The sequence below is a fragment of the Chiroxiphia lanceolata genome, chromosome 30 (assembly GCF_009829145.1).
Source record: "Chiroxiphia lanceolata isolate bChiLan1 chromosome 30, bChiLan1.pri, whole genome shotgun sequence".
Taxonomy (NCBI): domain Eukaryota; kingdom Metazoa; phylum Chordata; class Aves; order Passeriformes; family Pipridae; genus Chiroxiphia; species Chiroxiphia lanceolata.
Genome location: NC_045666.1, coordinates 1,689,298 through 1,710,440, shown reverse-complemented (window position 1 = coordinate 1,710,440; position 21,143 = coordinate 1,689,298). Strand labels below are relative to the sequence as shown.

General features: G+C 69.7%; 2 protein-coding genes across 3 annotated transcripts; one reads left to right on the top strand and one right to left on the bottom strand.

Moving 5' to 3' along the window:
* Positions 1 to 49: 49 nt before the first annotated feature.
* On the bottom strand, positions 50 to 6,944 carry CACNB3 (calcium voltage-gated channel auxiliary subunit beta 3). Of its 2 annotated transcripts, XM_032713682.1 has the most exons (14): positions 6,837 to 6,944; positions 6,595 to 6,687; positions 3,562 to 3,684; positions 3,352 to 3,474; positions 3,151 to 3,266; positions 3,018 to 3,082; positions 2,892 to 2,911; positions 2,588 to 2,668; positions 2,327 to 2,385; positions 2,128 to 2,237; positions 1,887 to 2,038; positions 1,716 to 1,811; positions 1,480 to 1,629; positions 50 to 1,221 (listed from the first exon to the last, which is right to left on the bottom strand). In XM_032713682.1, exons 1-14 carry the CDS (start codon positions 6,876 to 6,878, stop codon positions 937 to 939), a joined length of 1,515 nt encoding a protein of 504 aa, XP_032569573.1. In that variant the 5' UTR covers positions 6,879 to 6,944; the 3' UTR covers positions 50 to 936. The 2 variants fall into 2 exon arrangements, with proteins under 2 accessions (XP_032569573.1, XP_032569574.1); XM_032713683.1 differs by lacking the exons at positions 6,595 to 6,687; positions 6,837 to 6,944 and adding an exon at positions 4,972 to 5,097.
* Positions 6,945 to 8,951: 2,007 nt separating this feature from the next.
* Positions 8,952 to 20,494, top strand: ADCY6 (adenylate cyclase 6). The gene is made up of 22 exons (XM_032713675.1): positions 8,952 to 9,026; positions 9,911 to 10,745; positions 11,926 to 12,075; positions 12,171 to 12,292; positions 12,402 to 12,513; positions 12,582 to 12,709; positions 13,598 to 13,756; positions 13,859 to 14,000; positions 14,101 to 14,229; positions 14,755 to 14,780; positions 14,881 to 15,028; positions 15,323 to 15,420; positions 15,495 to 15,582; positions 15,670 to 15,786; positions 15,891 to 16,049; positions 16,683 to 16,858; positions 16,944 to 16,973; positions 17,464 to 17,593; positions 17,755 to 18,018; positions 18,669 to 18,873; positions 20,049 to 20,173; positions 20,256 to 20,494. Exons 2-22 carry the CDS (start codon positions 9,912 to 9,914, stop codon positions 20,382 to 20,384), a joined length of 3,471 nt encoding a protein of 1,156 aa, XP_032569566.1. The 5' UTR covers positions 8,952 to 9,026; position 9,911; the 3' UTR covers positions 20,385 to 20,494.
* Positions 20,495 to 21,143: the final 649 nt, after the last annotated feature.

Below are 21,143 nucleotides of genomic sequence, written 5' to 3'. Positions count from 1 at the left end.
CCCAGACCAGGTGTGTGTGTCCCCCCCCACAGACACGGACACCGGCGCCTCCGAGCACTCGTGTGTTTCTGAAACCAATTACAGGGAAATCAGTGCTTTCTACAAAAGAAATCGTAACAAATCTGTGGCCCCCACCCCTGGCCCCCCCCTCCCCACCAGCGCTGGCCCCCGGGGGGGGGTCTCAGCCCAGGCCTGGCCCCCCGGCCGAGGGCGGTGGGCGCCGTATTTACAGGAGTGTGCGGTGACGTGCGGTGACTGCGGTGAGGGCAGCGTGGGCAGGGGGAGGGTGGTGGGTGCAGGCGTGGAGCAGCCCCCCCACCCCGTGCAGCCCCTCTGTCCCCCCCCCATCCCGAGGGGGGGGGATTTGGCTGCGGTTTGGGGGCGGGGGGAATCGATGCAGAGCGAAGCGAGTGGTGCAGCCCCCTCCTCCCGGGGGTCCCATGCAGGGGTGGGGAGGGGGCAGGCAAGGCCCCGGTGGGGGGGAGTGGGCACCTTCCCCTTCTTCCTCGGGTCTGTGCGGGGTGGAGGACGCTGCTAAAACTGCCCCCTGTGCCCCTTACCTACCCTTTTTTGGGGGGGGGGCACCCACTGTCCACGGCAGCTGCCCTGCGGGGAATGAGCCAGCCTGCGATGCGGGGCCGGGGGGGGACACTGAGGTGGGGGGAGAAGGCATGTGGCTGTCCCCAGGTTTCCCAAAACTTTTCGGGAGAGGGGTCCCAGGACATCCTGGCCGCCGGGCCCCCCCAGCTCTGTGCTTATGGCTGAAGACGTGCCCGGGGGAGGGGCCCGGGCGAGAGGAAGCTGCCGGTGCCGAGGAGATCCCCGAGAGGGAGATTGTCTGAGCACCCCCAGCGCGGGGCTGGGGCGAGGGGGGCAGCGCCCGGGCTCTGGAGGGGGGGGCCGGTTCCCAGCCGTGCCCCCCCCCCCTCCCCACCCCTAATAGCTGTCCTTGGCCCAGGGCCGGCTGCGCTGCCAGTTCCTGTCGTGGTTGCGCTCGCCCGGGCGCTCCGGCGTCCCGGGGCCGCTGCCGTGGTGCCGGTGGGGCTGGTACAGGTCTGGGTAGGGGTCCCCGTACTCCTCCTCCTCCTCGAGGTGCCGGGAGCTGCGCTGGGACGTGGCCCCCCAGGGCTGGGGCGAGGTGTCCCCGGCCTCATCCGACGGCATCAGGCTGTCGTGCTCCAGCGGCGAGTGCTCCCCTCGCTCCCCCAGCAGCTGCTGGCTCTGCGGGCACGGAGGGGTTGCAGGGCCGTGTCCCCCCCTGCCCTGGCACCCCTGTGCTGGGTCCCCGGGGGGAACAGGGAGAGGGGCTGCGTGTCCCCAACCCTGACCTGTGCACCCCTCACCCTGGTCTGGGGACCCCTGTGCTGGGTCTCCGTGGGGAACAGGGAGGGGGCTTTGGGGACAGTGCAGGGGGTCCGTGTGTGTCCCCCCCAGTCCCTGTGGCAGCCGTGGGGAGCAGGGAAGGGGCCGTGGGGGTACCTGCAGGCCCGGGAGGCCGGTGGGCGAGGGGACGGCGTGGGGGGCATGTGGGGGGTGGTGCGTGGCCCGCCAATACACCTCCAGGTACTCGGCCAGGTGCTCGCAGGCATCCTCCAGCTGGTTCTCATCCAGGATCACATCGAAGAGCTCCTGGGGGAGAAATAGGTAAAAGGGGTCACGGGGGGGCTTGGGGACCCTCCTGGGCATCCCCAGGGCAGGGGGACGGGCCAGCTCACCGGGGGACACTGCACCAGCTTGTCAGCTGCCATCATCTGCACGTTGAGGTGCTTCACCTGCGACTTCCCCCGCGACTTGATGAGACGCTGCAGGACCTGGGGAGGGGAGAGGGGGGTGGTGGCACCACGGGGGGCAGCCGGGACCCCCCCAGAGCCACGGTCACCCCTCACCTTGGGCGAGGACACCTTGACGTAGACAATGATGGGCGCCAAGGAGGTCTTGGCCAGCTGGGCCGGGTGGTTGATGGTGTCGGCGTCCAGCACCACCAGCTGCAGGGACTTGGCCAGCTCGAAGATCCGCTCGATCTCGCTTTGCACCTCGGCTGGGGAGGGGGGCACGGGGGGGCTGTGTCAGGCTGGGCTGGCCCCTGGCAGGGGGTCTCTGCACCCCGGGGCGAGCCCGGCCCCTCACCGATGCTGGAGCGGGTGGTGGAGCGCTCCAGGATCGCCTGCTTGCCCAGGTTGTTGAGGATGGAGCGCTTGGCCAGGGACAGGTCGGCCGTGATGTGGGTGATGGAGATCCTGGGGGGGGCACAGGGACACGGTGGGCACCTGGTGACCCCCGGGCCACGGGCGGAGGGGGGTTCTGGGTGTGCGAGGGGGCGTCTCACCTGCCATCGAATCTGTGCTTGAGGAAGTCGAAGAGGGCTTTCTGCATCATGTCGGTGACCTGCCACGGGGCCGCCAGCCCGGTGAGCCGGGACAGATGGCACCGGCAGGGAGGTGGCAGCCGCCCGGCGCTCTGCCAGCCGCCCTCGGCCCTGCCATCTGCCCGCTGCCAGCACGGGATGGGCAGAGAGGGGACGAGGGGCACGAGCCACCACCCCAGGGCACAGCGAGGGCTCCCCCCAACCCCGCAGCCCCCCCCGTACCTCGTATCCTTTCAGCGAGGGCCCCACCAGCACCACGGGCCGCATGGAGGGGACCACGTCGTAGGGTGGGATGTGCTGCGTCTGCGGGCGGACACGGGAATGGGTCGGTGCCCTGGTCACCCACCCCCAACCAGGGAGGGGTCGATGAGCCTATTCCACAGAGCCCCGGTGCCCTGGAGTCCCCCCCCCGGCCCCATAACCAGAGCAGAGGGGCTGTCTCTGCCCCCACCTCACCCTTGGCCCTGCCTGCAGCCCCCTCCCCATCTCCCCCTGCCCGGGGCACGGCCCTGTGCCCGGGACTCACCTGCTTCTGCTTCTGCTTGGCTTGAGAAGAGGAGAGAAGAGACAGAGGTTGGTGACAGTAAAGTGAGGCCCCCCCTGGATCTCCCTGGATCCCTCTGGGTCCCCCTGGGCCAAGACCTGCCCTTACCTAAGGAGGGGGGAGGCGATCGCCGGCTCCCGCTGTCGCCGAGGCCAGAGGCATTGCCAGCTCTCCTGAGGGAGAAGGGGGTGAGTTGGGTGGCCCAAGAGGGATCCAGGGGGGAGCAGGGTCCCATCCTTACCTGGCTTTTTGCTCCTGTTTGAGCCTCATGGCTTCCAGGCGCTGGGGGCTGGGGATGAAGGCGATGTCCCCCCCCTCCTTCACTAGGCGCCCGATCCACCAGTCATTGCTGTATTTCTGGGTGAGGACAGGGCAGGGGTGAGACCGGGGGGGCATCCCTGGCCCTGTTCCCTCCCCTCCCCGCCTCAGCACCCAACCTCACCTCCTTGATGTGCAGGAAATCTTTGGCTTCGAAGTTGATGGCGGCTCCCTGCACCGGGCACTCCTCGTCCAGCGCCCCACAGTAGCTGACATTGGTGCGCACGGCGAAGGCGACTGGCTTGTGCTGGGGGGGGTTTAGGGGGGTAAATCAGCACCCCCAGGCCCTGCCAGTCCCCCCCCAGCCGTGCCCTGGGTGTCCCCCCAGCCCTACCTTGGCCCTCTCAAGCTGCTGCTGGGCCTGGCTCTCCACCTCGCGCCGGGCACCCTCACGGTCCTCTTCCAGGGACACGTCGGAGTCCAGGGACGGGCGGCTGGTGTAGGAGTCCGCCGAGCCCTGGGGGGACGGGGCTGAGTGCCGGGGGGCTGCGGGGGGGACCCCCGCAAAGAGGGGCCTTGCCCTGAGGCGGTGCCAGCCCGGGGAGGGGACCCCGCTGACCCCCAGCCCCCTTCCAGCTTTCGGGTGTCCACAGGGGCATCGAGCCGGGTGTGTTGGGTGGCATCGCCCAGCACGGCATCCCTGGGGTGCAACCCCCGTGTGCTGGGGGGGGCAACGGGGGAGAGCCCTGCAGCCCCGGGGAGGGCCGGGCTGGAGACAGGGGTCCCTGTCACGGTGGGGATATGAGTCTTGCCGGTGTCCCCCCCCACCCTGGGGTGCTCAGCGCAGCCCCCCCCGGCTCCTCCCCTCCCCGCCGCGCTGGTATTTACCCACCGCCCGCTGCGCCCGGAACCGGCGCAGAAGCCGCGGTGAAATATTTATAGGTCCCTGGATGTAGCTGAGCCCCCCCCCCAACCCCGACCCCCCCCCGAGGCCCCACGGGCCTTGCCTGGCTGAGCTCAGCGCTGCTGCCCAGCACCGCCCCCCCCCCCGCGCCAGCACACGGGGCCTCCCACCCTGCACATCCCACCCCGCTCCCATCGGGGGGGGCCCACGGTCCCCCCCACCCCACCGCAGGCAATATGGTTTCCCAGCATGGCCCCCCCCCAATATGGCCTCTCCAGCACGGCCCCCCAGCATCGTCACCGCCTCCTCCCCCTCCTCGAGCATCCCCCCCACCCCAGCATCCCCACTAGGGCACGGCAGCATCCCCAGTATGGATCCGCAGCATCCCAGTGCGGGCCCCCATTACAGCGGCTCCAGCGGCCCCCCCCTCCCAGCATCCCCAGTGCGACCCCCCGGTACAGTGTCTCCAGCGCCCCCCCAGACACGGCATCACCCCCCAGCATTCCCGGTGCCACCCCCCCGTGCACCACGACCCCCCCCTCCTATGCAGCCCCCCAGGCCCGGAGCATCGGCCCTCGCTGGGTTCCCGGTCATGGGGGGGTGGGATCCTCCCACCCCGGTCCCGAACCCGGTCCCCATCCCGGTCGCACCTGCCGGGATCGAGGGAAAAACGGCGGCGAGGAACAAAGGGCCCGGGGGGGAGGCACAACCCTCCCCCCTCCGCCGCACCGGGCATGAACCCCCTCAGCGGGCACGGCCAACACCGCCCGCACCGGGCACGGCCCCCCCGTGCGCCATCACCGCCCCCCGGGGCGCAGCTCCCCCCATCTCCCACCGCGGCCCCCCGGGCACGGCCCGCCCCGGCCCCCCCGGTACCGGGATCGGTACCGGGGCCGGTACCTCGTTGAGCAGGAAGGTAGCGCTGGAGTCAGAAAACGACATAGACGGGGCGAGCCGAGCCGAGCCGCCCGCGCCCCCCCCCCCCGCGCCCCGCTCCACCGGCACCGGCTCCGGTTCCGGCTGCGGCTCGGGCTCCGGCTGGCCCTGCCTGCTCCGCCGCCCCTCCCCGCCCCTCCCCGCCCCCGCCTCCCACCGCCCCCCCCGGAGCTCACGGAGCCGCCCCCGCCGCTCAGCCCGGGGTGGGGGGGGATGTCGGGGGTCGCGGTTCCCTCTTCCCGGTGCTGGCGGGGGGCTCCGGTCCCTCCCCGGTGCAGCTCCCCCCGGGGGGCTGCACTGGCAGCCGGGGGTCCCGAGCGGTCCCGGTGCGGGGCACCGGGACGGGGCACCGGGGCAGCTCTCGGTAGCGGGGTGTGCGTGAGGGGGTAGTTTGGCAAGAGGGCAGAGCTCCCGGTGAGGGGGCGTCCTGGGGTGCGGCGGAGGGTTTGTGCCGGCCGGGGGTCCCGGGGCGGCGGCGGGGGGTCCCGGGGGGTACCTCCATGCTCCGGTGCGGCGGCCCCGGTCCTGCCCCGAGCCGGCAGCAGCCCCGTCTGCAGGGCGAGCCCTGCGGCGGGGCCGGAGCCGCTCCCGCCCCCCCGCCGCGCCCCCCCCCCCCCCCCCGCCTCCGAGGAGGGGGGCAGCGACGGGCCCCGGGGGACCGGCCCGGCCCACCCCGTTACCGTGCAGCGGGACGGCCACCGGCGGGACCGGCCCGGGAGCGCTCGGGGCCGGCCCGGGGGCCGCGGGGCAGCGCTCGGCGGGGCGGGGGCTGCGGGCAGCGGCGTGACGGGCCGCGGGCACCTGCACCGGGCACGGGGCACTGGGCACCGGCCCCGGTACCGGACACGCGGTGGGGCCCGGCCGGGCCCTCTCCGAGGTGCTGAAGGGGCCGCGCCGGGTGCTGGGCCGGGTCGGGGGGTCCCTGAGGGTACCGGGGAGTACCGGGGTACCGGAGGAGCAGGTGCTACCCTGGGACGGAAAGGGGATGCTCGGGCCGCTCTGCGGCCCTCGGGGCCTCCCCCACCGGAATCCTCCACCCTCCTCGAGGCCGCTCCGGTACCCGCTCCCCCGCCGGCGGCCGGGGAGGGGTCGCAGCTCGCGCCGGGGGGAACCGGAGCACCGGGTGGCGGTCGGCCGGGGGGCTCCGTACCTCCTCGGGCAGCGCGCGGAGGCGGCCCCGGTGCCGGCTGATGGACCGGGCGGGGCGGCCCCGCGGCCCCCCCCGCCCCGGCTCGTTCCCCCTCCGCTGCCTCAGTTTCCCGGGGCCGCCCCCCGCGCCGCAGTGCCGGTGCCCGCCGCCGGCCCGGCCCTGACGCAGCACTCGCTATTTTTAGCCGCGGGGAGCGGCTGTTGCGATGCCACCGGCGCCCGGTGCCGGCGCCCAGCCCCGGTCCCCCGGGAGCGGCGGGGCGGGGGCGGCCACCCGATTCCTCCCGGTGCAGGGGTTGGGGTGGGAGATGCTCGGCCGCTCCCCGCTCCGCACCCCCGGTCCCTGCCTTAATGCGGAGCCGCAAGGGCGGCGGGCCCGGGGCTGGTGGGGCTGCCCCGCCCCGGTGCCGGTGTCGGTGCCGGTGCCGGCCCGCTCACCTGCCTGCGGAGGATGCTGGAGGTGGTGTCGGACGAGGTGCTGCCGTCAGAGCGCTTGAAGCGGCTCTTGCGCTTCGGGAGCCTCCGGGGGCTCTGCGGGGAGAGCGGCCGGTGAGCACCGGGCGGCACCGGGCGGCGTGGATCCGCCGCGGCGCTGCCACCGGCGGCCCCCCGCGCTGCGGGAAGAACCGAACCGGGCCGCACCGGGCCCGCGACGGCCGGGAGGGCTCCGGTCCGCTCACCTGGAAGGAGCCGGGAGCGTCAGACTGCGCCGGGGCGGACATCCCCGGCGGCACCCACCGGAGCCCCCGGGATGCCGGCGGGGCCGCCCCGCACCGGACCGCGGCGCTCCGCGGGGAAGGGCCGCGCCGCCGCCGCCGCCACTGCCGCGCTCCGCATCACACGGGGCCGCCGGGGCGTCCCGGCCGTCCCCGCCCCCGCCTGCCCGCCCCCGCGCCCATCCCCGCGGCGGCCGGTCCGCGCCCCCGCAGCTGGGCAGCCACCGGAGGGCACCGGGAACGGACCCTCCCCGCAACCCGCAGTGCTGCGGGCACCAGCCGGGCGGGACCGGGGAAGAGGAGCCCCCTCGGCCGTGCCCACGCGTGTGCGGGGATGCGGGAGCCCCACCGCCCGCATCCCACCGTGTTCCCCCGCCCGGGGTTTTTTGCCCCCCCCCCCGCCCCGGGGGGTACATACCCCCCCTGAGGGGGTACCTGCCCCCGTAGACCCCCGCGTGGGGCAGGCGGGGCTGTGGGGAGACGCAGCCCACCCACCCCACGCCCCGTGTCCCCGCCATGCCCACGGGGGCGGCCGGTTCCGGTGCTGCAGCATCACCGGACCGGAGCGGCGGGCGCGGGGGCTGCGGGGAGGGGGGTACCGGGAGCCTCACGGAGACCCAGCGTGGGCCCCCCCCACCCCCCGCGCGGCGGGACTTCCGCGTGGGGCCGCAGGGACACGGCCCCGCCGGCGGCTGCTAATTAATGATTAATCAGCGCTCCCCGGGGCCCGGCGCCAGGGCGGGGGGGGCTGCGGGGCCCGGCGCCGCCGCTGCGGGGGAGGGAAGGGGGGGCACGGAGGGGTCCGGGAACGGGAGTGTGTGTGCCAAGGCATGACCCACGCCCACTCGTGGGGTACGGGGGTGGGGGGCTGGCGGGGACCGCGGTGAGGGGTTGCCCTGTGCGAACTGGTCGCGGGGCGCGTGGAAATGGGGGGTGCGTGTGCAAGGGGCATGTGCGTGTGAGGGGGACTGCGAGCGTGTGAGGGGATGTGTAAGGGTGGGGGGTGTGTGCAAGGGGGGGCTGTGAGTGTGTAAGGGGGTGTGTGTGTAAAGGGATGTGTGTTGGGACTGTGTGTAAGGTGTGTATGTGTGTACAGGTGTGTGTGTGTGTGTGTACAGGGGTGTGTGTGTGTGTGTACAGGTGTGTGTGCAAGGTGCGTTTGTGTGATGTGCGTGTGCAAGGGGGGGCCGTGCAGGCGTCCCTGAGCCCACGCCAGGTGTGCCCAGGTGTGTGTGCCCGGGGAATCCGTGCGTGTTTGTGGGCACACACACACACACGGAGGGGTGCACGTGTGAGTGTGCAACGGGACTGCACGCGTGTGCAAGGGGGTGTGTGTGGAAAGGGATGTAAATGTGCAAGGGGGTGTGAACGCACAAGGGGGTGTGTGTGTGCAAGGAGGGGGGAATGTGTGCAAGGAGGTGCCTGTGTGTGCAAGGGGGGATACAAAACATGCGTGTGCACGTGTGTGTGTGTGTGTGTAAGGCGGTGTGTGCTTGTGCAAAGAGGTGTGTGTGTGCGTGCCAGGGGCGTGCGGGGGGGACACGTGTGCGTGTGTACACACGTGTGCGTGTTGCACAAGGGGCTGCGCCGTGTGCGTGTGCAAGGGGGGGTGCGGGGATGCGCGCGGGGCGGGTGTGCAAGGGGGGGGCACGGGGGGGCACCGGGGTGGGCGCGCAAGCGACACACTCAGGGAGGGGTGTTGTGCGGACACGGGGGGGGCCCGGGGGGTGCGGACACGGGGGGCCCGGCCGCGCGTGTCCCCGCCGTCCCCGCCATGTCGCCGCGGCGCGGCGTGTCCGTGTGTGCGTGTCCGTGTGCGTGTGCGCAGCCCCCGGGGGTGCGGGTCCGCCCGCGCCTCCCCCGCCGCTCCGGGCCGTACCGGGCCGTACCGGGCCGTTCCCGCCGCCGCCGCTGCGCCTTTAAGGCCGCTGGCCGGGAGCGCCCGGGAGCGGATCCGGGCGGGGGGGGGGGCGGGCACCGGCCGGGGCGGGCCGGGGCTGCGCGACCGGGACCGGGGCCGCCACCGCCACCGGGGGCCCGGCCTGGGCGCGGGATGGGGCGGCGGGGACGCGGCGCGGCCGCCGTGTAGGAGCGGGCGGCGGCGGGGCCGTGGCGGGGCGCGGGGCCCCGCGGGCGGCGGCTCCGGAGGCGGAGGTGAGCGGGGCCGACCGGGAGCACCGGGAGCGGCGGCGGGCGGGGGGGGGGTGGATCGGGGCGGCGGCGGGGACCGCGATCGGGACCGGGACTGGGATTGGGAGTGGGACTGGGATTAGGGCGGGGGGGCGACACCGGGCTGGTCCCCGGGGCGGCGGGAGCGGTGCGGCACAGGGGGGGCTGTGCGGTGCTCGGCGGGGGGGTCCCGGTGCGGCCGGAGCTGTCGGTGCGGCGGGAGCGGCCGGTGCGGCGGCGGGAGGGCGCTGGCGGGTCCTGGTGAACGGGCCGGGCTCGGCGGGGCTCCCGTGCCCGGAGCGGGGAGGGAGGGAGGGAGGGACGGAGAGAGGCGGCCGCCGCCACCGGGGCCGGCCCTTCTCGGTGTCCGTTCCCCACCGCCGCTCGCCCGCTCCTACCGCGGCCGGCTGGGACCGGGCTGCCACGTCCCGGCTGGTTCCCGGTGCCCCGGGGCGGCCGTGCCCGGTGCAGCCCGTTGGCCGCCGTTCAAGACAAACAGGGCCGGGACGCCCGGGTCGGTCCCAGCTTTGTCGCAGGTCGCTGCGCCGGGGAGGGCGGGCTCGGGGCGGCCTCGGCAGGGCCACGCACCGGGCACCGGGACACCGGGAACCCAGCACTGGCGTACTGGCACCAAGCACCAGGCACTGGGGTTCTGACACCGGGAACCCAGCACCGGCCGTTCCCACAGGGGCCATGGAGGTGGTGGGAGAGCTGGGACTTGGGGTCTGCGTCCCCCAGGGTGGAGCGGGACACCAGGACACTCTGCCCCTTGCGTGGCCTCACACCCCCGTGAGCACCGGGGTCCCTCCCGGGGTGTCGGGGTGGGGGACCGAGCGCTGAACCCCCTCCCTCCCCCCCGGTGCCCGCAGCATGTCGTGGTTCAGCGGCATCCTGGTGCCCAAGGTGGACGAGCGGAAGACGGCATGGGGGGAGCGCAACGGCAAGAAGGGCCCCCGGCCCCGCGCCGGCCTCTGCGGCCCCCGCTACATGAGCTGCCTGCAGGACCCTGAGATGGAGAGGGGCGCGGGACCCCCCCGGGGGCTGCGCTGCACCTGGCAGGAGGACCACTATGGCAAGAAGGGGCCTGCGGGCGACCTGGGACTCAAATCGGTGGACGGGGCCCTGGAGGACGGCGAGGCCAAGGGCCCGAAGGGGGTCGGGGGACACGGGGGGCGGCCGTCGGCCGGCGAGTGCTGGCGGCGGCTGCTCCAGGTTTTCCGCTCCAAACGCTTCCAGTCGGCCAAACTGGAGCGGCTCTACCAGCGCTACTTCTTCCAGATGAACCAGAGCAGCCTGACGGTGCTGATGGGGGTGCTGGTGCTGGTCTGCGGGGTGATGCTGCTCTTCCTCTGCCTGCCCGGCGCCCCGCACGTGCCGGCGGCCGCCGGGCTGGCCGGGGCCACGGCCCTGTTCCTGCTCCTCATGGTGCTGTGCAGCCGCAGCGCCTTCCCCCAGGACTACATGTGGGTGGTGAGCTACGTGGTGCTGGGGCTGCTGGCCGGGGTGCAGGCGCTGGGGACGGTGGCCGTGTCCCCCCGGAGCGCGGCCGAGGGCGTTTGGTGGAGCGTCTTCTTCATCTACATCACGTACACGCTGCTGCCGGTGCGGATGAGGGCGGCCGTGCTGGCCGGGGTCCTGCTCTCCGCCCTGCACCTCGCCATCGCCTGGCACCGCAACGCCGCCGACCCCTTCCTCTGGAAGCAGGTAGGGCAGGGGGGACACACACATGAGCCCAGGGGGTCCTGCCCGCCTGTGGGTATAACCCCCAGGCGGGACCCAGCGGCTCCCCGCTTCCCTTTCTGCAAAATTGGGGTGGTTTTGCACTTGATGGCGGAAAATTCTGGACGTGGGAGGGGCCCCTTGGCTGCCTGGGGGTGGAGGGGTCCCTGGGGAGGTCCCGTGCCGGGGGCCTGTGGTGTGACCAGGGGTCTCTCTGCTGCCGCAGCCCCCATGGGGCAGGAGGGGCCCCTCGTCCTGGCACAGACCCACCATTGTGGGCTGCGCCACGGGAGGGGGGCACCCACAAAGCCCCTGTTGTGGGGCTGGCGGAAATCCCCGAGGAGGGGACGCAGGGCCAGGGGAGGGGGGGAGGGCTGTCACCCAGGGGCACTGGGACGCTGGCAGTGTCCCCTGTCCTACCCCTCTGGCCTGCTGGGTGCTCCCAGTGGGGTACTGTGGGCGCAGAGGGGTCCCCCATCCCCAGGGCTGGGTGTTCCCAGCCCTGGCAGCCCCTTGCTCTGCTCCCCCTCCTTGCACGGGGCCACTCGTCACCGTCACCCTCGCCCTGCCTGGCCGGGGCTGGGGCCACGTGCTGTCCCCGTGGGGCACAGGGCGAGGAACGCGATGACAGAGGGGATCCAAGGCCAGCGGGGCTTTGGGGGTCACGGGAGGGGCAGCCCCTCGGGGTGGGGCTCACCCCCGCAGGGTGGGAGCGATGGGGCTTCCAGGGGGATGTGAGGGGGGTGGGGGGTGCGAGGCCCCCCCTCCCAGTGTGTTGGAGAGCTATAAATAGCCCTGGCTCCGGTCCCGGGGGACTGGGACAGGGGGAAAACCGCAGCTCCCACTGCAGCCATCTCTGCTTCCCGACTTCCTCCGCTTCCAGAGGGTGTCCTCGTGACCCACCCTGCTCCAGGTCCCCGTGTCCCCCTCGCCCTGGGTTCCTGCATCCTTATATCCCCCCTTCTCTGGTTTCATGGCCCCTGTGTCCCCAGGTCCCTGCGTCCCCACATCCCCCTGCCTTGGGTCCCCATGTCCCCCCCTGCCCCACATGCCCCCTTGCTGTTCTTAACAGCACCCCCCATACCAGAGGCGGGGTTTTGGGGCGCACACCGGGGTGGCAGAGCTGGCTGGGGGGGGTCACGCTGAGCCAACCTCCCCCTCCCAGCTCAGCGCCAACGCCCTGATCTTCCTCTGCACCAACGTGGTGGGGGTCTGCACCCACTACCCCGCCGAGGTGTCGCAGCGCCAGGCCTTCCAGGAGACCCGCGGCTACATCCAGGCACGGCTGCACCTCCAGCGGGAGAACCGGCAGCAGGTGGGCTTGGGGGGGTCCCGGGGTCCCCGTGCCGGGCTGGGGGGGGGTGTCCCAAAGGTCTTGGCCCCCCCCTCATGATGCTGCTGTGGGTGCAGGAGCGGCTGCTGCTCTCGGTGCTGCCGCAGCACGTGGCCATGGAGATGAAGGAGGACATCAACACCAAGAAGGAGGACATGATGTTCCACAAGATCTACATCCAGAAGCATGACAACGTCAGGTACCGGGGGGGGACGGGGGCGTGGGCGAGGTTTTGGGGGTGTCAGCAGGGGAGGGGGGTCCGGGGCAGCGCGTGGACCCTCCCCAGCCCACGCTCTTGCTCCCTGCAGCATCCTCTTCGCGGACATCGAGGGCTTCACCAGCCTGGCCTCGCAGTGCACGGCCCAGGAGCTCGTCATGACGCTCAACGAGCTCTTCGCCCGCTTCGACAAGCTGGCGGCGGTGAGTGGAGGGGCCGGGAGGGGTTTGGGGGGGTCCCAGAGCCCCCCTGACCCACCTGTGCCCCCCAGGAGAACCACTGCCTGCGCATCAAGATCCTGGGGGACTGCTACTACTGCGTGTCGGGGCTGCCGGAGGCGCGGGGGGACCACGCTCACTGCTGCGTCGAGATGGGCGTCGACATGATCGAGGCCATCTCGTGAGTGGGGCAGGGCTGGGGGGCTGTGCCCGACCCCTGGTGCCCACCCCTGGTGTTGGCAGATCCCATGTGCCACCACGACTTGTGGGGACGGTGCCTGTCCCCAGTGCTGGCACGTCCCTGGTGCCACCACAGCCCTGGGAGCCTGTGCCCATCCCTCTTGCTGGCGTGTCCCTGGTGCCACCACAGTGCTGGGGGGCTGTGCCCGTTCCTGGTGCTGGTGCTTCCCCAGTGCTCACCGGTCTGGGTAGTGGTGCCTGGGGGTGTCATGGTGTGACTGGGGTGCCTGTGAGGCCCTGGGGTGCCTTGGAATGCCTGAGGGTGCCCAGGGGTGCCTGGGAGTGCCACGGTACCCAGGGGTGCCCAGGGGTGCCTCGGAATCCTGTGGGGTGCCTTGGAATGCCTGAGGGTGCCAAGGGGTGCTAGGAGGAGCCTTGGGGTGCCCAGAGGTTCCTGGGAGTGCCACAGAGTGCCACGTGGTGCCCCAGGGGTGCCACGGTGTCCGGGAATCCTGTGAGGCTGGGGGGTGTCTCAGGGCACTTGGGGGTGCCCGGGGGTGACCTGGTGTGACTGGGGGTGCCTCGGAATCCCGTGGGGTGCCTTGGAATGCCTGAGGGTGCCAAGGGGTGCTGGGAGGAGCCTTGGGATGCCCAGAGGTGCCTGGGAGCACCATGGAGTGCCACGGTGCCAAGGAGTGCCCAGGGGTGCCTCGGAATGCCGTGGGGTGCCCCGGAATGCCTGAGGGTGCCAAGGGGTGCTGGGAGGAGCCTTGGGGTGTCCGGGGGTGCCACGGTGTCCGGGAATCCTGTGAGGCTGGGGGGTGCCTCAGGGCACTCGGGGGTGCCCCGGGGGTGCCCGGGGGTGACGCGGTGCCGGTGCCGTCCGCAGGCTGGTGCGCGAGGTGACGGGGGTGAACGTGAACATGCGCGTGGGCATCCACAGCGGGCGGGTGCACTGCGGGGTCCTGGGGCTGCGCAAGTGGCAGTTCGACGTCTGGTCCAACGACGTCACCCTCGCCAACCACATGGAAGCAGGAGGCAAAGCCGGGTGAGCCGGGCTGGGGAGGGGCTGGACTGAGGGGAGGGGATGGGGTAGGGGGTGTGGAGCGGGATAAGAGCTCACATCTTCCCCCTCCAACCCCGTCCCCAGGCGCATCCACATCACCTGGGCGACGCTGCAGTACCTGAACGGCGACTACGAGGTGGAGCCGGGGCACGGGGGCGAGCGCAACGCCTACCTCAAGGAGCACAACATCGAGACCTTCCTCATCGTGGGCTGCAGCCAGAAGCGCGTGAGTGGGGGGGGACAGTCGGGGGGGGGGGTGTCCCAGGAGGGTGGGAGAGCCGGGGTGTCCCCCCCTGCTCCTCACAGCTGTGCATCCCCCCCTGCAGAAGGAGGAGAAGGCCATCCTGGCCAAGCTGCAGCGCGCTCGTGCCAACTCCACCGAGGGGCTGGTGCCGCGCTGGGTGCCCGAGCGCTCCTTCTCCCGCACCAAGGACTCCAAGGCCTTCCGGCAGATGGTGAGCGGCCTCGGGGAGGGGGGTATTGGGCACGGGGGGGGCCCCACCACGGCGGTATCGGCTGCTTGCTGCCCTTCCGCGGCTGCCCGTGGCTTCCCCAGCCCTGCCCGTGGATCTTGTGGCTTCCTCCTGCTGCCTGCGGGCCTCAGGGGAGCATGGGGTGGCCCCCTCGTCCTCATCAGCCCACGGGAACCCTCCCAGTGTCTTCTCAGTTCTCAGCAGACCTTGGGGATCCCCCCCCAGTGTCTCTTCCATCCTCAGCAGACCTCAGGGATCCCCCCATCCTCACCAGCCTTGGGGACCCTCAAGGATCCCCCGTCCTCCCTGGTGTCAGACATCCCTGCCCAGACCCCTCTCTCCTCCCTCTGCAGACCCTTGGGGACACCCCCACCATCCTGGTGACCCCTGGGACTCTGTTCCCCATCCTGGGTGACCCTGGGGGATGCCCCATGTCCCTGCCATCCGTGGGGGGCCCCCCCATCCATGCCAGTGTCCCTGACACCCCCATTTCCTTGTGTCTCCCAGGGCATCGATGACTCCAGCAAGGACAAGTGAGTGTCCCCATGCCAGGGCACCAGGGGGGTCATGCTGAGCCCTTCCCTGGGGCAGAGACAGGGGTTTTGGGGGACCCTGACCCCCCCGTGTCCCCAGCCGAGGTGCCCAGGAGGCCCTGAACCCCGAGGACGAGGTGGACGAGTTCCTGAGCCGGGCCATCGACGCCCGGAGCATCGACCAGCTCCGCAAGGACCACGTCAAGAAGTTCCTGCTCACCTTCCAGACACCTGAGCTGGAAAAGAAGGTGGGAGGCCCTCTGTCCCCTCTGCCCTAGCCCTGAGGGCCCCTCTGTCCCTTGAAGTCCCCTCAGTTCTGGCCCCATCAGCACCTTTGTCCCTCTCTCATCTCACCTTAATTTCCTGGGATCCTCTGTGTGCTGGTCCATGGACCCTCCACCTTCTCAACCTCATCCCATCTCATTCCCTGAATCCCTCAGGGACCCCCAGTCCTCCTCCATCCCATTCCCCCAGGGTCCCCCCTGTCCCCTTCCATCCCATCCCGTGGGATCTCCCCGTCCCACCTCCCCCTCTCCCCTCAGTACTCCAAGAAGATCGACGACCGTTTCGGTGGCTACGTGGCCTGTACCCTCCTGGTCTTCTGCTTCATCTGCTGCCTCCAGATCCTGGTGTTCCCCCAGTGAGTCCTGCAGCCCCCCAAAAACCCCGGCCCTGGCCCCCTGAGCCTGTCACTTACCCCCCACCTCTCCCCAGCTCCCCGCTGATGCTCGGTGTCTACGTCAGCATCTTCATCCTGCTCGCCGCCATCCTCTTCGTCTGCGCCGTCTACTCCTGCGTCACCGTGAGTGCCGGGCCGAGGGCTGGGGGGGCTGTGGGGGGCTCGACTGGGAGTGACGGGGTCTTTCCTGTGTGTGTGTCCCCCCCCCAGCTCTTCCCCACCGCCCTGCAGAGGCTCTCCCGGAGCATCGTCCAGTCCCGCGCCCGCAGCACCGGCATCGCTGTCTTCACCATCCTCCTCGTCTTCATCGCTGCCTTCGTCAACATGGTGGGAACATGGGGGGCCCTGGGGGGCTGTGAGGGGCTGTAGGGGGCTGTGAGGGGCTGTGGGGGGCTGTGGGCCACCATCTCACCCCTCTGCTTCCCCCCCAGTTCTCCTGCAGCCGTGTGGCCCTGCGGGAATGTGCCGCCCGGGAGCTCAACGTGACCCCCGAGGCCGTGGGGCCCTGCCAGCTCCGGGCCCTCAACTTCTCCCTGGGGACCCCCCCTGGCTCCTGCCACGGTGACGGGCTGGCCTGTGACTTCCCCGAGGTGAGGGGCTGCAGGCACCCCCAGGCACAGGGGTCTCTAGGGGTGCAGGGTCCTCCCTGGGTGCTGGCACAGGGTCCCTAGGGGTTCTGGGTGCTGGCAGAGGGTCTCTGCAGTCACTGGGGTCCCAGGAATGCTGGCAGGGGTCCCTGAGGGTGCTGGGTGCCAGCACAGGGTCCCTGAAGACACAGGGTGCTGGCACAGGTCCCTCGGGTCCAAGGTCCTCTGCGGGCGCTGGCACTGAGCCCTTGAGGGTGTCCCCAAGGGTGCAAGGTCCCCATGGGCGTGGGGTGCCATCTGGGGTTCCTGGGGTGCCATCCAGCATTCCCAGGGTGCTGCAGGGGTTCCCAGGGGTGCTGGCTGGGGTTCCTGGGGTACTGACTGGGGTTTCCAGGCTGCTGCCAGGGTTCCTGGGGTGCTGCAGGGGTCCCAGAGGTGCCATCCAGTGTTCCCGGTGTGCCCTTGGGGTGCCCGGGGTGCTGCAGAGGTTCCCAGGGCGCTGGCCAGCATTCCCAGGAGTGCTGCAGGGATTCCTGGGCTGCCATCAGGGGTTCCTGGGGCGGGCTGCAGGGGTTCTGGGGGTACCATCCGGCATTCCCGGGGTCCCAGTGCATCCCCCCCGTGTCCCCCCCCCAGTACTTCAGCTACAGCGTGGTGCTGAGCCTGCTCGCCTGCTCCGTCTTCCTGCACATCAGCAGCATCGGGAAGCTGCTGCTCATGGTGGCCATCGAGGCCACCTTCCTGCTGCTGGTGGAGGGGCCTCACGCCGCCCTCTTCGACAACGCCGACCTGCTGGTCGTGGCCAACGCCCTGTGAGTGCCCTTTTGCCCACCCTGGGGTCCCCAACCTCCGAGATGTGTCCCCACCCCGCTCACCTCTGGCTCCTCTCCCCCACAGACCCTCCTTCAACGTGACCCAGGGCGAGTGGTGAGCGGGGAACTGGGACCAGTGGGGAACTGGGGGCAGGGGGGTGAGGGTGGGCAGCAGCAGGAGGGTGCTTTGGGGGAGGTGTCTATGCTGTGAGGGTGGGTACAGCTTTGGGGTTGAATGTGTTTTAGGGGTCCCTGGGTGGGTGGGTGCAGCACTGGGGCTCCTGGGTTGGGTGCATCCTTGGGGTTGGATGATTCTTTGGGGCTCCCTTGGGTGAGTGGGTGGGCCTTTGGGATCTGGGTGGATCTCTGGGGTCCCTGGAGTGGGAGGGTGAATGGAAGGGGTTGGGTGCAGGTTTGGGGTCCCTGGGGTGGGCAGGTGCAGGTTTGGGGTCCCTGGGGTGGGCGGGTGCAGGTTTGGGGTTGGGTGCAGGTTTGGGGTCCCTGGGGTGGGCAGATGCAGGTTTGGGGTTGGGTGCAGGTTTGGGGTCCCTGGGGTGGGCGGGGGCCATCCCTCAGCCCCTCTCAGGGCTCTGGGGGTCCCGCAGCCCTGCGGAGGGGAAGGTGGCCCTGCGGTTCGTCACCCCCGCCGTCCTGGCCGTGTTCGCCCTGGCCCTTTACCTGCACGCGCAGCAGGTCGAGTCCACCGCCCGCCTCGACTTCCTCTGGAAGCTCCAGGTAGGACCAGGGGCCGGGAACCATCCTTTTCCCGCACCCCATGACCGGGACCAACCCTTTTCCTTTCACCCCAGGACCAGAACTGACCCCTCCTCACGCCCCAACCCCGGGGTGGCCCCGTGGCCCCCCTGGCAGCCCCCACACGGGTCTGTTCCCCGCAGGCAACGGGCGAGAAGGAGGAGATGGAGGAGCTCCAGGCCTACAACCGGCGGCTGCTCCACAACATCCTGCCCAAGGACGTGGCCGCGCATTTCCTGGCGCGGGAGCGGCGCAACGACGAGCTCTACTACCAGTCCTGCGAGTGCGTGGCCGTGATGTTCGCCTCCATCAGCAACTTCTCCGAGTTCTACGTGGAGCTGGAGGCCAACAACGAGGGCGTGGAGTGCCTGAGGCTGCTCAACGAGATCATCGCCGACTTCGACGAGGTGCTGGGGGGGGCGAGGGGCGACGAGGGCAGGGGGGTGCGGGATGTGTGGAGGTGGAGTGCGCGGGGATGGGGCGCACGGGGGGCTGGAGGGGCTGTGGAGCGACGTTCTTGGAGCCACGGGAAGGGGTGCAGGGGGTGCTGGAGAGGCTGTGGAGCAACATGGATGAGGATGGGGTGCAGGGAGTATGATCACGGGGTGCTGGAGAGGCTGTGGAACAGCATGGAAGAAGATGGGGTACAGGGAGTATGATCACGGGGTGCTGGAGAGGCTGTGGAACAGCATAGAGGGAGTGCAGGATGATGGGTGCAGGGAAATGGGGTGCTGGAAAGGCTGTGGAGCAACATTCTTGGAGCTGTGGGAAGGGGTGCAGGGGGTGCTGGAGAGGCTGTGGAACAACATGGATGAGGATGGGGTGCAGGGAGTATGATCACGGGGTGCTGGAGAGGCTGTGGAGCAGCATGGATGGGGTGCAGGATGATGGGTGCAGGGAAATGGGGTGCACAGGGCCTTGGAGAAGCCACGGAGCAGCATCTGCGGAGCCATGGGAGGACCTGGGGCACCCACAGCCCTACCGAGGGGCTGCAGGGGGGTGGGGGGTGACCCCACCACGTGTGTGTGTGTGTGTGTGTGTGTGTGTCCCCCACCAGATCATCAGCGAGCAGAAGTACCGGCAGCTGGAGAAGATCAAGACCATCGGCAGCACCTACATGGCGGCGTCGGGGCTCAACGCCTCCACCTACGACCGCGAGGGCCGGAGCCACATCGCGGCCCTCGCCGACTACGCCATGCACCTCATGGAGCAGATGAAGTACATCAACGAGCACTCCTTCAACAACTTCCAGATGAAGATCGGTGGGTCCCCGCACGCCCCCGTGAGCCCCTCGCGGCTCCAGCAGCCCCTCACACCCCCCCTGGCCGTGGTTCATGGCTTGGTGTCTGGTGGCTCTTCCCCTGTTCCCCCTTTTCCCTTCCCCTTTTCCCTTCACCCATCCCTTTTCCCTTCTCATCCCCCCTTTTCCCCTTTTCCCACCCCTTTATCCCTTTTGCCACCTCTTTATCCCTTTTCCCACCCCCTTTTCCTGTCTCATCACCACTTTTCCCCTTTTCCCACTCCCTCATCCCTTTTACCACCCTCTTTTCCCCTCTCACCCCCCCTTTATCCCTTTTTCCACCCCTTTATCCCTTTTTCCACCCCTTTATCCCTTTTTCCACCCCTTTATCCCTTTTTCCACCCCTTTATCCCTTTTTCCACCCCTTTATCCCTTTTTCCACCCCTTTATCCCTTTTCCCACTCCCTCATCCCTTTTCCCACCCCCTTTTCCTGTCTCATCACCACTTTTCCCCTTTTCCCACTCCCTCGCTCCTTTTACCACCCTCTTTTCTCCTCTCACCCCCCCTTTATCCCTTTTCCCACCCCTTTATCCCTTTTCCCACCCCTTTATCCCTTTTCCCACCCCTTTATCCCTTTTCCCACCCCCTCATCCCTTTTCCCACCCCCTTTTCCCATCTTGTCCCCACTTTTCCCCTTTTCCCACTCCCTCGCTCCTTTTCCCACCCTCTTTTCCCCTCTCACCCCACCTATTCCCTTTTTCCCACCCCTTTATCCCTTTTCCCATCCCATCATCCCTTTTCCCACCCCCTTTTCCTGTCTCATCCTCACTTTCCCCTTTTCCCACCCTCTCATCCCTTTTCCCACCCCCTTTTCCCATCTCGTCCCCACTTTTCCCCTTTTCCCACCCCCTCATCCCTTTTCCCACCCTCTTTTCCCCCCTCGCCCCTTTTCCCACCCTCTTTTCCCCTCTCACCCCACCTATTCCCTTTTTCCCACCCCCCTTTCCCCCTTTTCCCACCCTTTTCCCCCTTTTCTCACCCCCTTTTCCCTTTGCCCACCTCCTTTCCCCTTTTGCCCCTTCCTTTCCCCTTCTCATCCCTCCTTTCCCTTCGCCCACCCCCTTTTCCCCTCCCACCCCCCCCATCCCCGTGGGTGTTTGGGGGGTGTTCCCTGACCCTCCTCCGTGTCCCCCCAGGCCTGAACATGGGCCCGGTGGTCGCGGGGGTCATCGGGGCTCGCAAGCCCCAGTACGACATTTGGGGCAACACCGTCAACGTCTCGAGCCGCATGGACAGCACGGGGGTCCCCGACCGCATCCAGGTCAGCTGGGGGGGTGGGAGGGGGACAGGACCACCCCCCAGGGACCCCCACACCCCCCCTCACCCCCGTGTCCCCCCCCCAGGTGACAACGGACCTGTACCAGGTGCTGGCGGCCAAGGGCTACGTGCTGGAGTGCCGGGGGCTGGTCAAGGTCAAGGGCAAGGGGGAAATGACCACCTACTTCCTCAACGCCGGCCCTGGGGGCAGTTAGGGGGGGTCCCCATGGTTCCCCCCCACCCTCCCCACCCCGGGGGGCTCCCCCCAGCCTGTGCTGGGGCCAGGCGAGGGAAAAAAGAGAAAAATCCCCAAATCCACGTATTTAAGAAAAAAAAAAAAAGAAAAAAAAGGGAGAAATGGACACAAGGGAGGTGGTTGGAGGGGGGGACGGTGAGACCCCTCTGGGCTTCCCCCCCACCCCAAGGTGGTGTTTTGGGGGGGTGTTTCCCAGGCCTGCACCGGGGTGTTTTATTTTGGTGGAAGGGGGGTCAGGGCAGGGTGAACCCACCCCCCCCCTTCCTTTGCTGAAACCCCTCCATGTGCCAAAGAGGGGAGATGGGGCCCCCCCAGGGAAGGTTTTGGGGGGGTGTTTGAGGGTGGGGGTGTCCCCAGCCCCCTCCATGTGCCAAATTGAAGTGCCGCCTGCGGGGGGGGTGTTGGGAGGGATGCAGGCCCAGCACCTCCGCAGCCCCCCCACCCCCCCGGGGATCCCAGCTGGGGGGGGGGCAGCCCCCTTCCTCCTTTTAAATGCAAAAAAACTAATGAAGTGACTTTTTTTTTTCTTTTAATTTTAATTTTTTTTTTCCGGTTTGTTTTTTTTTTTTTTTTTTTTTTGAAGCGGTTTTGGGGGCAAGGGGGGGGGCTCAGCCCGGGGGGAAGGGTGTGTGTGGGGGGCAGCGGCTCCCCCCCCCACCCCAGCGCAGACCTGAGGTACTTTGTCCTTCGTGTGTACAGATAAATTATATATAAAACA